Genomic DNA, 14,064 nt, shown 5'->3' on the forward strand with positions numbered 1-14,064 from the left:
AAGAATATTCTTTTCTCCTCCTACTTTATTTAATCCATAAGCCATAGCAGCTGCTGTTGGTTCATTTAATATTCTTAATACATTTAATCCTGCAATTTTACCTGCATCTTTAGTTGCTTGTCTTTGTGCATCGTTGAAATATGCTGGAACAGTAATTACAGCATGTTTAACTTCTTTTCCAAGATATGTAGAAGCAGTATCTGCCATTTTCTTAATAACCATAGCACTAATTTCTTCTGGTGAATATTCTTTTCTTTCTCCTTTATACTTAACTTCAATAAATGGTTTATTGTTCTTATTAATAATTTTGTATGGGAATAATTTCAAATCTCTTTGAACTTCTTTGTCATCAAATGTTCTTCCAATAAGTCTTTTGATTTCAAAGATTGTATTTTCTGGGTTTTGTGCAATTTGATTCTTTGCTGCTTCACCAACTAAAATTTCGGTGTCTGTAAATGCAACTACTGATGGTGTAATTCTATTACCTTGGTCATTGACAATAATTTCTACTCCTTTACCTTCTCCATTGTAAATACCAACAGCAGAGAAAGTAGTACCAAGATCGATACCTATAACTGGTCCGTCGACTTTGTCTTCTTGTTTAGTGTCTTCTGAAAAGACAGTAAGACAGAATAATAATGTGAATAAGAAAGTTAACATTCTGTTTCATCCAGTTCTTTCGTTTAGTTTATATATTTCTTTCCACGTGGTGATTTCTGGGACTAAAAATATAAAATGTTACTTATATCCACTTTGTTTACCAGGTTTTTTTTGTTAGAATAGAAAAATGAATACGTGGTGTTTCAGAAGATACAATCTGAAAGAGGTTCTGTTACAACAAAAAATGTTATTTGAAAGAGGATAATGTGATTCGTCTTAAAAAGACTGAATAAAAAAATAAAAAAATAAAAAATGAGATTATAATGGAAGAAAAACTTGTGAGAACACATGATACTCATATCTCAAAGGAAATTGCAAACAAAATTCAACAAACAGGAACATTATCACTAATCAAGAAACCTGAAATTCTTCCAACAAAAGAATATATAAAATATACTCCTATTCAAAGAGGAAAAAATCCTCCTGAACAAAGAATAATTGAAATTGTTGATGAAAAAGTCGATCCTTTAGACGTTCCTAAGTTTAGGTACAAGAAAGTTGCACCAAGACAAGTTAGTGAACCAGTCCCTATCCTTCATGACCCACCTAAAAAATTAACAAAACAACAAATGGATGAGTTTAATATTCCTCCATGTATCTCAAATTGGAAAAATAACCGAGGATATACTATTTCTTTGGATAAGCGTGTGGCTGTTGATAGAAGAAATCTCCAAAAAGATGAAATTAATGAACGTCATGCTGAATTTGCTGAAGCTCTTTATCTTGCTGAAAAAGCAGCACAAGAAGAAAATGAAAAGAAAAATGAAATGAAGAAGAGAATTGAAATGGCAAAGAAAGAAAGAAATGAAGAAGAAATGAGACAACTTGCTTTGGCTATGAGAAAATTAAGAGATGAAGAAGAAGATGACCAATTTGATGAACAAAAAGAAAAAAGGGAGAGAGCTCGAGATGAAAGAAGAAGAGAAAGAGAAGAGTTTTATAGAAAAGCTGGGCTTAAAGGACTTGAAAAAGAAATGGAAAGAGAAAAAAGAAGAGATGTCACAGAGTCAATTGCTTTGGGTAAAAAGATTGATTCTAAAGATTTAATGTTTGATCAAAGACTATTTAATCAAGGAGATGGATTAAATTCTGGTTTTGGAGAAGAAGATGAATATAACGTGTATGATGAAGTTCTTTTTAAAGCAGCTCCAAACCAACAATATAAGCCAAAAGAATTAACAGATGAATAACAAAAATTATTATTTGATTGTTTTGTGTTTTTTCATGTATTAAATTTCTTAATTTTAAAATTAAATGAAAGAATTATCCTAAATTAGTTGTAAAATAGATAATAAATAAGAATGTTAATTTATTATTTTTAATGATGCAATGAAATGACCAATTTGTTTGTATTTTGTTATAAAGTTACTTCTATTTGATAAGACTTATACCAGTATTTAAATTTAATATTACTTTTATTTTTTTCTTTCTTCTTAGTTCATATCTCTCTTTACTCCTTCCTCCAATTCTTCTTACTGATGTTTTTTCCTTCTTGTTTCAGTTATTTTTCTATTCAAGTATCATTTTTATTAATGCCTTTTGATAAGTGGTTGAATGTAGTCATTTTTTTTTGTATCAATTTAATCAAATAAATAATTGAATAGTATTGTTGACACATTACCTGTGCTCTTACAGTTTATTTAACGTTTATATTTTCTTTATATAATAACTGAAAATTTTGTAAATAAACCTTTCATTTATGTTCCAAATTACTAATTTATTTATGCTGTTCTGGCTTACTTTTGTTAATCTTTTATAATTTATTATTTTCTTTATTTTTATAACCAAATAATGAATTAGATTCATTACAAGAATATGAACTTCTCAAAATAAATAATAGATAATCAGCATATACCAAAAAAATAATAATACAGAACAAGAATAATTGAAAATATTTTTTTACCTTTATTCATATTAATAAAATAATATTATCATAACTATCATTATATTAAATGTACTTATTTTCAAGTTAGTTACTATTAAATAAATAGAATTTACAAATGTCACAACTTGAAAAAATATAAATAATATCAAAAATTAGAATAAGACTGTTAAAAACAATGAAAATCGTTGAAGAAACGCTAGATATATATAAAAAACAAAAAGATAAATAATTAAATCAATATAATTTAAGTTTATTCATTTAAATAGTGAAACATATAATTAGTATTACTATGCTATAATTTATACCATTAAACAGATAATAAAATAAATAATAAGTAGTCGATATTGATATAAAAATAATAATTATTGTTTATTTTGATTTAAGATGTTATGAAATTATTATGAAAAGATATGAAATTAATGAATAAAATAAATATATGAGAAATATGTCATAAAATATGAAATAATATAATATTTACATTATTATATTTGTATCAACACAATAATATACTATCATGTATTAATTATTATAATTGTTGAATTTATAAATAACTTCAGATAATATATAATAATTAATAACTATTTGAATAAATAAAATACAACCAATACATATAATATCACTTCATAATTTTGAGTATTTTAAATAATATATCATAATAAACATCAATAAAAATAAAATACATCTAAAGTATTGAACTAATTTATTTAAAATAATCATAATACTCTTATAATCTATCATTTATCTTGTAATTTAAATCAAATTAACTGATACCAAATTATTTTTAATTAAAAAACAATAAATAAATAAAATTTGTAATATATAACCAATTCATTAAAATACTTATGTTATTATTCTTCATTTCTTTCTCTTTCTTTTTGGCGTCTTTTTTTATCTGACTGATATTGGAATGGATTAAATTTTTTATCTTCTACTTTAAATGCATTCTTCATATTTCTTCTAAGTTTTCTTTCTTTTGGTTTATCTAAATCAATATCATATTGGTCTAATTTACTGATATGAGTTTCTTTTTCTTTATCAATAGCACCAACCTTATTTCTTAAAACGTTCTTTCTTATTTCTTCAGTCTCATCATCCCATCCTTCAACACGTTCACTATAATTTAAACCAAATGGAATTTTTCTTAAATCAAATGTTTCAATACCTTTTCTTTCTTTGATCGGTTTTCCAGTAATGTCTAATTTCTTTTGTTGCTTTACATCTTTTTTACGGATAGTGATCATTGGAATTGGATTATTTTCTACTTGTTTCTCTTTAAACTTTTGTTCCATTTCTTCTGAAGTAATTTTTCCACCACTTAGATCATTATTTTGAGGTTCTTCAGGTTTTCTTTTGATTGGTTGATATTTTTGATTGATGAGTTGATGAATTGATTTAATTCTTGAAGACTTGAATATGTTACTGATAAAAACAGTTTCTTCTTTTATTTCAGTTAGTTTATCATTTTGTTCATTTTCTTTCATAACAATAGTACTCAATTTTTCTAAGTTATTATTTTCAATTGCTCCTCTTTTTATTTCTTTTGGTGTACTAACTTTCTCTTCTGATTTAGAATAGAATAGCATGTAAGCCTCTTCTTGTAAAACTGCTTTAATTGAAACAGGTTTAACTTCATCATCATCAAATCTAAACCAACCTCCACTTGGTGTTTTACAATAAGAAATATAATGACCACTAAATTTTGTTTTTCCTAAATGAACCACAATTGCATAAAGATCATATAACCCATCCATTCCATATTTTGAAATATTAAGTTGCAAAGGAAAAGCTACTTTTCCATTAATTTTCTTTTCATCCCAAGTAAATCTTTTTAGTTGAATTGGTAATATCCAAGGTAATCTTTTAAAGAAATAATATTTACTAACATTTGATTTTGTATTACACTTTTCACAATGATAATGAGAAATCATTTCTTTTTTAAAGAATTGATCAAATCCACTTTCAAGTGTTTTTTGTTTTGTTATTTCAATTGGTAAAACAGAAAAATGTTCATCATGATCATTAAATCTTGTACAATTATAACATGTAATTCGTGAGACTAATTCAACATGAAATATACTACTAATAGCTGATATTTTATTTTTTCCTTTTCCAATTATTGCTTCATGAAGATGATCAAGTAATAATAAATAAAATTCTGTAGCATCTTCTTGTTGATATCTTTGTAATGAAGAAGATAATTTTTTCAAATTTTTTTCAAATACTATTGGTTTTAATGGTTGATTATTTTTTTCAAATGCTTCTTTCATTATGCGTTCTAATTCTTTAAAAAATATATCATCTACTTTAATCTTTTGTTGTGTCATATAATTATAAAATGGTGCTGTATGAGTTAATACTTGTAATACACTAATCATATAACAATTACTATGTGCATTAAAATATCCTCTCCCTGCATTCCTACCATTTTTTAATTTCCATTTCATTAATTCTTCAACATCATCATAATCAACATCTATCCTATTATCAATACTAATTGTTTTCTTTGCTGTTGGATTTATTGTTTCTGTTTTAATAAATTTCAGTTTTTTTGGAAGAAATTCATTAATTTGACGTTGAATTTGTTGTTCAACATCTAAAGACATTTCCTGTGTGATTTAATGAATTTTAAAAACCCTAAAACTGAACTTTTCTTCATTTAAATAATCAAAAAATAATTTATTCATTTAAAAGATATATTCCTATTATTTCTTTAAATTTATGAAAGTAAATCATTCAATAAAAATATATTATTTCACTTATCTATTACCAAGATAATATTTTTAAATAAAAAATCAATCAATTAGATGCTTTAATGCTCTTCTTCTTCCATTTTTTCTTTCATTTCTTCAGTTAATTGTTTTTGACAATCCAAATCAGTTGGCATTTTTAATAATTCTCTGAATAACATAGTGGCATAGGCAGAAGGTTCTAATTGGAACTTAATCCAAAGTCCAGTTCTATCACCACTTTGGTAATCACTTCTAAGATATCCTCTTTCATCAAGAAGGTCTTGCCCAACATTTCCATAATGAATAATCTGATACTCAACTCCTTTTGGTTGAATAACAATTTTTCTCTGATCTCCAGTTATCGCAACGTTATAAATTCTAGTTGGGAAAGTGTCGAGTGTAAACCCATCTTTAGAAAGTACTTCATCAAAGAAATTTTTTATTTCATTTTTTGGCATTGTAACTCCATGTGCAGGAAGTGGAATAATAACTTGATGCAAACAAATTGAAGGTAATAATTCCTCAGTAACAAAATCAATTGTTCCTTGTTTTGTTTCATACAAATCACCTACTAATACTACATTACCATATTTTTCAAATCTCTTAGAAACAACTTGATTCCAAACATAACTTTGATATGCATGAAGATACAATGATTTAGTTTTATAAACAACTGCATTATCAATTGCAGTTTTAAACATTCCATTACTTATACTGACTCCAAGTTTAACTTGTTTATATAATGCTTGCATGAGAGCTTTTTCAATATTTCTTTTAATTGGAATGACTTCATATGCTAACTTATATTGATGTTCTTTATAATATTTTTTTCCTTGTGCAACACTAAAAGTATCATTTCCTTCTTTCATCATTAAATCAGCAGCTTCTTGATATTCTTCTTTTAACAATGCTTTTCCAATTAAATGTGTTGTACCACAACTACCAAATCGTTGTAGTCCAAAATAGTTAATATATCCAAACTCTTTAATACTTTCACAATTTTTAAGAACTTCATCAACATTATCAATTTCTCTAATAATAACTCTAAATTCATTTCCAAGTAAATCTCCTAATTTAATCATATGGTCTACATGTTCAAATTGACTTAAAGTAATTCCATTACATATACTTTTTTTTAAATTCTCTTCAATTAATTCTTGTTTAACTCCAGGAATAGTAATATATTGGCATGTAACTCCTCTTTTGTCTTTCATTCCAGCAAAACAAATAGCATTTTTACCTAAATTCAATGCTTTTGAAATACGAAGAATAGCATCACCTGTATCAATATTAGATTTCCTTAAAACACATTTTAAAATAGAATTTTTTTCTCTTCCTCCACGCATTTTTTTTGCACCTTTTTTTAATACAAGAATTCCATTATCACATGTTGAATCATAATTTGGAAGTTCTTTAACAATCATATGAAACTCTGTTCTTTCTTTTTTATTTAATGGTTTTTTAATTTCAATTAAATTTACTTTCTCATCAAAAATTTTGGGAGCTATTTCATCTACTTCTGTTCCAATAACCGATCTCATTTTATTTATCCATTCTTCTTTATTAAACATCTCTTCTGCTTTTTCTTCTGTAATTTTTGTAACACCTCTCACATTTTCTCTATCAATAATATCTGCTACAGAATTATCTAATCCAATTTCACGTACTTGAAAATCACTCACAAGATGTTTTGTTAATCCATTAATACTTTTTCCTTTTCTAACAAAAGATGTTATACCCATATCTACCTCTTTTGGTTTTTCAATAACATTAACTATTTCTTCTTTTTCATGACTTTTACTTTGTTCTTTTCTTTTTTCTTTCATTTCTTTTTCCTCTTCTCTTTTTACATCATTTTTCTTTTCATTATTTTTTGAGTAATCTATTATTCTAACAGCAGAAAGGTCAGTTGGCTGCGTAGAAATACTTTGAACCATAGAAATTTTCTTGATTTTTTGAATTGGCTTCTGATCTCCTCTTTTCATAATAAAACATTAGATCTAACAACCCTATTTTGTTTTCTATTAAATTTCTTTTTTGAGTTTTTAAAACACACATTCTTCTATTTTTTATTGTTGTCTCTTCATCTTAATGTAATGCTTTAGAAAATTATAAATGAAGAGACACATCATATTTAAGAAAGTGTCTTATAAAAAAATAAAAACACGAAACCGATGAAGCGAAGAAATGAAGAAAAAAATCAACGGGTTGTGAAACTTGAAAATGAATTTAATGCTTCCTTTGAGGAAGTTACAAAAGATAGTGAAGAAACACGATTTGATCAACGTGCTTTAAAAATGTTAGATATTTTTCATGAAATTAAAAAACATGTTATTACAAAAGTGATAGACCATTGTATTGATTTAGGAAGAGACACATTATGTGAAAAATGGATTGGTATTGGTGCTAAGATAATTGGAAATGATAAAGACTTTATATGTAAATCTCTTACGTATTTAGAAGAAAGAGGAAAATTTACAAAAATAGGGAAATTATTTGATGATTGTGCAGAAAAATGTGATGATGAAACCATTTGTATTAAAGCAATTCAATGGTATGAAAAAATTCATGAATTTGATAAAGCACGAAAATTATTGGAAGTTAAAATAAAAGGAAAAAATGTAAATTTAGTATGGAAAATTATATTTGAAGGATTAATGTTCGAAGCTCGTGTTGGTTCTTTGAATGTAGCCCTTAATGGTATGAATGTTTTGGTTAGTAAAAAGTTAACGGGAACAGCTATTGCACCAATGTTATATGAACATGCGTTGATGTACCATAAATTATTGAACGAAAACAAATGTTATGAGTTATGTGAAAAAGGATTGTCTTCTTTTCCAAAATATATTCATTTATTAATATTATTAATACGAACTAGGAGTAGGATTACCAACTTAAGAATTAATAAAATTATTAAAAAGAATAGTTTAATTTGTTCTTCAGTTAATTCTCCTAGAAGTCCATTAACCAATGTTAGTTTTGAAAATGAAGAACAATCAGGTAATTCTCTAGAAATAATCAATAGTTTTAAAAGGAAAAAAGAAATTGAAGAAGAGGTATTAGAAAATACTATAGTAGAAGCGATTCAGGGAGTAGTATTAGAATTTAAAGCTGATTTACAAAAAATTGTAAATAAACACATTGGGAGTTTGAGTGCTGATGTTCAGTGGAAAGTTTATCTTGAAGTTGCACTGACAGCATGTGACTATGGATGGGATGATATGGCAATAGAACAATTTGAAGTTTGTTTAAAATCTTCTCCGCTTAATACAATATGGAAAAGTTATGTTTTAATGGCACGTCATTTTATGAATAAAGATATAAATAAATCATTGAAATATTTAAAAGAAGCACAACAACTTGTTGGAGAAAAACAAGTTGGAATTGTTCTAATGGAAAAAGCACATATTGAAGAGGTTATTAAAGATGAAAATAACGCAGTTAAAAAAGCATATGAAATTATAGATGTAATTGATGATTGGAAATATTCTATTGAAGCCATTATGATTCTTGTTCGCTGTAATAAGGTTAAACAAGGATATGATATTTGTAAATCTGTTGTTGGACAATTTCCATCAACAGGAAGAGTATGGGGACTATTTGTTATGTTATCTCAAATTGAAGGAATTCAAAAACAAGAAAAATCTCTTGAACTTGCATTGAGAAATGCACCTAAATCTGGAGAGGTATGGTGTGAAGGTGCAAGAATGGCAATGAAACAAGGTAATTTTTATTTGTCATTATTATTTCTCAAATATGCCCAATTATTTACTCCTCAATATGGGGATATTTATATAGAATTTCTCAAATTAGTAATTCTTACTAAACAATGGTCAATGTTAAAGAATATAATTTTGTCATGTGTTCACTCTGAACCAAATTATGGATTGTTATGGACATTTTATAAAGAAGAAGAGACATCACCAATCAAAATATTAAAAAATGCATTTAAAAATCTCAGAAAATCATACCAACAAAATATTTTTATTAATCCATTAGATATTTACAAGAGATGTAAAAAATACCCCCAAAAAACAAGAGTTAGAATGATTCTTGGGTCTGAGCTTTTTAAGGCTTGAATTTATGAAATTGTATTTAATTGTACTATTAGTATTTATAAATTATTTATTGGTTTTATATTGTTGATTTATAAAAAAAGAAAAACAGAAATATTTGAAGTATTACATAATTATCATATCAGAATAGATGTAATCATCTTCAAAAATCATCATCATCTCCTCTTTTTTGTGAGTTTAATAAGAAATTAGTATATGTATTACTATCAAAATAATTATCTGGAATATGTTTTTGTTCAAAGTATGTACTTTTTTCTTCATTTCTTGGAATGATGACTTCAGTCACATAATTTAAGAACAAATCATTATCTATAAAATTAATATTGTTTTGTTAGTTAATAAATTCAAACAAAAACTTTGTTCTAACATTCATAGAATAAAAACAAACTAATAGATGCTGAAAACTTAGAAGAGGTTAACTCTCTATTATTATAAATATCGAACATCAAAGTCGAATTAATAAGATAATAGTCTGGATAATAATGATATTGATGATGAAATTCAATTGCTCTTTTGTCAAATTCAACACTTTTTTCTAAAAATTTATTATCTCTTAATAATTGATATTTAATTTCTGTTACTGGTCTTTGAACAATAGTATTAATAATATCATAAACAATTTGCCTGAAAATAGTACATTGATGTCTTTCATCATAGAAAATATCCAATAAAGATTGGATAAATCCAAATTCATCAACCAATTTATAAATTACAGAATAATTAGATAATAATAATGAAAGAACAATAAAACTAAGTTTAATTTTTGTTTGTCCAACCTGACCATTATTACTTTCTGTTGAAGTTGTTAATAATCGTTTGATACTATCAAAATGTTTAACAAGATTTTTGTATATAGCAGGTAATCCTCCAATAGGTATTGTACATAATTCACTTCTTGAAGTATTTGAGGCTAACATATCACTAATAATTAATAACCCATTTTCTTGAACTGTTTTAATTGTGGTAGAAAATACACAATAAATAAATTGTTCTAAATTTTTATCAATATTAAAGAAATCTACAAAAATATTCGCTGCTGCACCAATTTGATGACTATGACGCCAAATAACAATTTCATCAATAATTCTTGCTGCACTTTCAACTTTATCAATAGAAATATTTTCTTCTAGGAATGAGTTTAATAACATAGTAATAAATCCATGTTCACAAAACCATTGAATACTTCTACTATTCATATGAAAAACATCTAACTTTAACAAAGCTATAATATAATCACAGACACTATAACTTTCCATATATGAAATTAACCCTTCTAAAAATCCATCAACTGCTTGAACTAATACAAACTCCTATTTAATTAATATTTTTCTTTCTTACCAAAAAAAATTACCTTTAAATGGTCCAATAATAATGAAACAAAATTGATTTTGAGTACTTAGCGTTGTTATAAGAAAAGCAACATAGAAACAAACTTTTGATTGAATAGGAATTAATAATGATGAAAGAACTTTACATAACAAATCTAATGTCATTCCTGAAAGTCTTTTATTTTTAATTGTTAATTGTTTTAACATATATAACCCAGTTTGATCATCAAGAAATACTGCATCAACAACACATCCAATCCCTGAAGAAAGTACAGCACCTGATAATATTTGATGTTTTACTTGTCCATGACCACAAACAAAACTAACCATTTTATGTATATTTGCTTGAGAACAAATACTAAAACCAATAAGTGTTTTTGGTGTTCTGAAAAAAAAAAAACAAAATTAAGAAAGAGAAAATAACAAACTATTGTTGAAGGTCATTATTTGTTCTGAGTTCAGTTAAAAGATCAGGTTGGTCAAGAATCTCTTCTAGAGCAGCATTCATACGAACAAGTTGTGTAAAAGGTGATTCACCCAATGGTTTCCAATTAGGTATCAACATACTCATGATCTTGATAATTGATTATAAGTAAATTTTTTTCTTTTTTTTCTCACTTTCTATTTTTCCATCTTTAACTGTTCTTTCAAAATAAAAATCTTGTAATCAAAATATCTTCTTTTAAAGCTAAATAAATTTTATTAAGAAAAAAAAAAATAAATTGTAGTTATAAAAAAAAATTTAATTAAAAACAATATTATGTTAATGATAACTTGATTCAGCCACAAAAATTTATCTTGTTGAATGTGGTGGTATATATGATGAGTTCATTGAAACAATATTCTTAAGTATTTTATTTCTTTCTTCAGATTGTTTTCTAATATTTTCCACTGTTTCTATTAGTTGAGACGCTAAAAGGTCATTAGTTTCATCGGTTTCATCAGAAAATTCATCATCTTCTAAATCGAATACTTCTTCATTATAATCTGACTCTTCTTCCTCTTCTTCCATTGGTATATCACCAATTTCAAGAGTTTGTCCTTGTTGTGTATTTAATGGTTCAGGTGAAAGAGTTTTCAATCGACTGAATAATGTATTTGGTGCAGAAAAGAAATTTTGTGTAACTCGAGGGCAATTCATATTAAGATTCTCAGAAATAAAGAATTGAGGGTGATATGTAAATGATGTGGTGTTCATTTCAATGGTAATTAGTTTAGATGAAAGTTTTACTACCTTTTTGACTCTTCATCTCATTCAGGTAGAACTTCTTTCTAAGTCATTACATGAATATCGAACTTCCACATCATATTGACTTTTCATTTTATGCATTATCATATTTTTTGATTCTTCATCTTTTTATTGATATTTCCTGGTTTTTACGAGACTAAAGCTTAATTTTTCTGAAAGACCTTTTTTGAAGAATAAAGGAATTTTAGAGGTCTGTTGAATTATTTTCAGAAAAGTCATTTTGTTATTTTATTATAGTTTCTTTATATTATAGTTTTGTAATAGTATAACTCTCAAAAATAACAACAGAATAATTTAGATGAATAAAGAATTTTATTAGGTAGTCTTTCTTTCAAGTTTCGGGAACAAAAAGAACGAAGAATAGAATGGAATTTAAAAAGAATAATCTCTATTTTTATAAATATTTCAACAGTATTTTTTTGTCGTTTTACTAAAAAAAGAATTTAAATTTGTTAAAAAAAACACAAAGTTCAATATTATTGTTGTATTAAATAAATAACTAAATTTGAATAACATAAATTATTAAAGTCATTGAGTTATAAAAATTGTTATAAGAGAAAATAATAAATAACAAATAATAAATAACAAATAATAAATAAATGAAATGTATTTGTAGTTAAAATAGTTGTTAGTTTGTATAATTTTTTTTATTAATCTCTAACATTTTAAAGTACATAAAAATTGGTTTAAATAGAGGAGAAAAATTTTTATTTAAAAAGAAATGACATTTACACCAATTTCAATGAGAAATATATAAAATACAAATAAAATGAATTAAAGAAAAAAAAAACTAATGACTTTTATTTAAAATAATTGGAATTATACATTAATTGATAAGAAAAAGAATTATATTATTAAAAAACAACTGATTGTATTTTTTTCTTAACAAAAAAAAACATAAAATAATTTTTAAGAATTGTTTAGTTCATTTTTACACGGAATAAAATGATAAATTAAGACATAATAATTAAGAAGAATTAAAAAAAAAAAAGAAGAAATAAAAAGAAAATACTTTCAATAGTCTTAAAATAGCATTTTCATTTAAGAGTTTGCTTTGATAAAATAATTTGTTTTGAAAGAGTAAAAATATTAGTTCCTACTTGCTAAAAGTATTGAAAAATATAATGAGGAAAGAATAAAAAGAAATACAAATCAAAAAGAAAAACAGAAATAGGCATTTAGAAAGAAAAGAGCTATAATTATATTCAATTAACAAAAATAGTAGAAGGAAAAGAATTATAAAAGAAAGACTAACTGAAGTAATATTAAAAAATGTGCTATTAAAAACGATTTAATAATACTAAGACACTATTGAGAAACAAAAACGTCAATGAAACAAAGTTTCACATTAAAGAAATAAAATTTCTAAAATATTCTTTAGAACAAAAGAGTAGTTTTAAAAATACGTGGAACTTCGTGGAGAAAAAAGAATCAATTTATTTAAAGAGATAATAAACTAGAAATATTCAATAATATTTAATTAATGTCTTGTCCATTTGGTGATAAATGCCCAATTAAACCATTCTTTACTAAAGTATTAGAACAAGCTAAAGATGCTATTCAAGGACCATTTGTTGTTCCAAGTAATGCAGATGAAATTAAATCTACTTATGAAAAAAATATTAAAAAATATAATGAACTTTATTTATTCCTTAATGGTTCATTAGTTTTCATTGGATCACTTTTGGCACATCCTCTTGCTGGAATTTTAGTTCTTGCTGTTTATGTTGCTCTTGTATTTACTTGGGATAAATACATTAGTAAATATGTTGATAAATATTTCAAAGACTTTAAGATTCCTTATAGTACTATTCCAATCCTTCTTTTCCCATTATTCTTCTTCTTTGCTTTACTTGGTGAATGTACAATTGCATTCATTTGCTTCAATATCCTTGCTGTTCTTGTAGTTGTTGCTCATTCTTTCACTCAAAGATTCGGACAAACTGTTGAAAAGAAAAATGCTAAAGAAACACCAGTTGTTTCATCTAAGAAAGAAGAAAAGAAAGAGAAGAAAGAAAAGAAATCAAAATCATCATCTTCCTCTTCATCATCATCATCTGATGAAAAACATTAATTTCAACATTTTGATTTATATTTTTATTTTTTCTTTTAAAGAATAAAAAAAGATAAAGAAAAA

The 14,064-nt window shown here is 25.3% G+C and overlaps 8 protein-coding genes across 8 annotated transcripts in view; 3 read left to right on the plus strand and 5 right to left on the minus strand.

Moving 5' to 3' along the window:
- ENU1_154040 (heat shock protein70, hsp70A2, putative) overlaps nt 1-660 on the minus strand; it is a gene marked incomplete at both ends in the record, with an annotated part of 690 nt that extends 30 nt beyond the window's left edge. Inside the window, one exon of the mRNA XM_008860672.1 lies at nt 1-660. This exon is cut by the window's left edge and continues 30 nt beyond it. Within this exon, the coding sequence (XP_008858894.1) occupies nt 1-660 (660 nt within the window).
- Nucleotides 661-923: 263 nt separating this feature from the next.
- Nucleotides 924-1,850, plus strand: ENU1_154050 (SKIP/SNW domain containing protein; the record flags this gene model as incomplete). The annotated part of the gene is made up of 1 exon (XM_008860673.1): nt 924-1,850. The coding sequence occupies one exon, from the start codon at nt 924-926 to the stop codon at nt 1,848-1,850; it is 927 nt and encodes a 308-aa protein (XP_008858895.1).
- Nucleotides 1,851-3,393: 1,543 nt separating this feature from the next.
- ENU1_154060 (ubiquitin carboxyl-terminal hydrolase domain containing protein) lies at nt 3,394-5,148 on the minus strand (the record flags this gene model as incomplete). The annotated part of the gene is made up of 1 exon (XM_008860674.1): nt 3,394-5,148. The coding sequence occupies one exon, from the start codon at nt 5,146-5,148 to the stop codon at nt 3,394-3,396; it is 1,755 nt and encodes a 584-aa protein (XP_008858896.1).
- A 206-nt stretch (nt 5,149-5,354) lies between these two features.
- ENU1_154070 (tRNA pseudouridine synthase D protein) lies at nt 5,355-7,259 on the minus strand (the record flags this gene model as incomplete). The annotated part of the gene is made up of 1 exon (XM_008860675.1): nt 5,355-7,259. One exon carries the CDS (start codon nt 7,257-7,259, stop codon nt 5,355-5,357), a length of 1,905 nt encoding a protein of 634 aa, XP_008858897.1.
- A 189-nt stretch (nt 7,260-7,448) lies between these two features.
- Nucleotides 7,449-9,353, plus strand: ENU1_154080 (hypothetical protein; the record flags this gene model as incomplete). Its single annotated transcript, XM_008860676.1, has 1 exon — nt 7,449-9,353. The coding sequence occupies one exon, from the start codon at nt 7,449-7,451 to the stop codon at nt 9,351-9,353; it is 1,905 nt and encodes a 634-aa protein (XP_008858898.1).
- Nucleotides 9,354-9,492: 139 nt separating this feature from the next.
- ENU1_154090 (hypothetical protein) lies at nt 9,493-11,249 on the minus strand (the record flags this gene model as incomplete). The annotated part of the gene is made up of 4 exons (XM_008860677.1): nt 9,493-9,659; nt 9,739-10,660; nt 10,784-11,036; nt 11,107-11,249. 4 exons carry the CDS (start codon nt 11,247-11,249, stop codon nt 9,493-9,495), a joined length of 1,485 nt encoding a protein of 494 aa, XP_008858899.1.
- Nucleotides 11,250-11,471: 222 nt separating this feature from the next.
- ENU1_154100 (hypothetical protein) lies at nt 11,472-11,876 on the minus strand (the record flags this gene model as incomplete). Its single annotated transcript, XM_008860678.1, has 1 exon — nt 11,472-11,876. The coding sequence occupies one exon, from the start codon at nt 11,874-11,876 to the stop codon at nt 11,472-11,474; it is 405 nt and encodes a 134-aa protein (XP_008858900.1).
- Nucleotides 11,877-13,410: 1,534 nt separating this feature from the next.
- On the plus strand, nt 13,411-14,001 carry ENU1_154110 (hypothetical protein; the record flags this gene model as incomplete). The annotated part of the gene is made up of 1 exon (XM_008860679.1): nt 13,411-14,001. One exon carries the CDS (start codon nt 13,411-13,413, stop codon nt 13,999-14,001), a length of 591 nt encoding a protein of 196 aa, XP_008858901.1.
- Between the last annotated feature and the right edge of the window lie 63 nt (nt 14,002-14,064).

The sequence above is a fragment of the Entamoeba nuttalli genome (genome assembly GCF_000257125.1).
Source record: "Entamoeba nuttalli P19 unplaced genomic scaffold asmbl_6440, whole genome shotgun sequence".
Taxonomy (NCBI): domain Eukaryota; phylum Evosea; order Mastigamoebida; family Endamoebidae; genus Entamoeba; species Entamoeba nuttalli.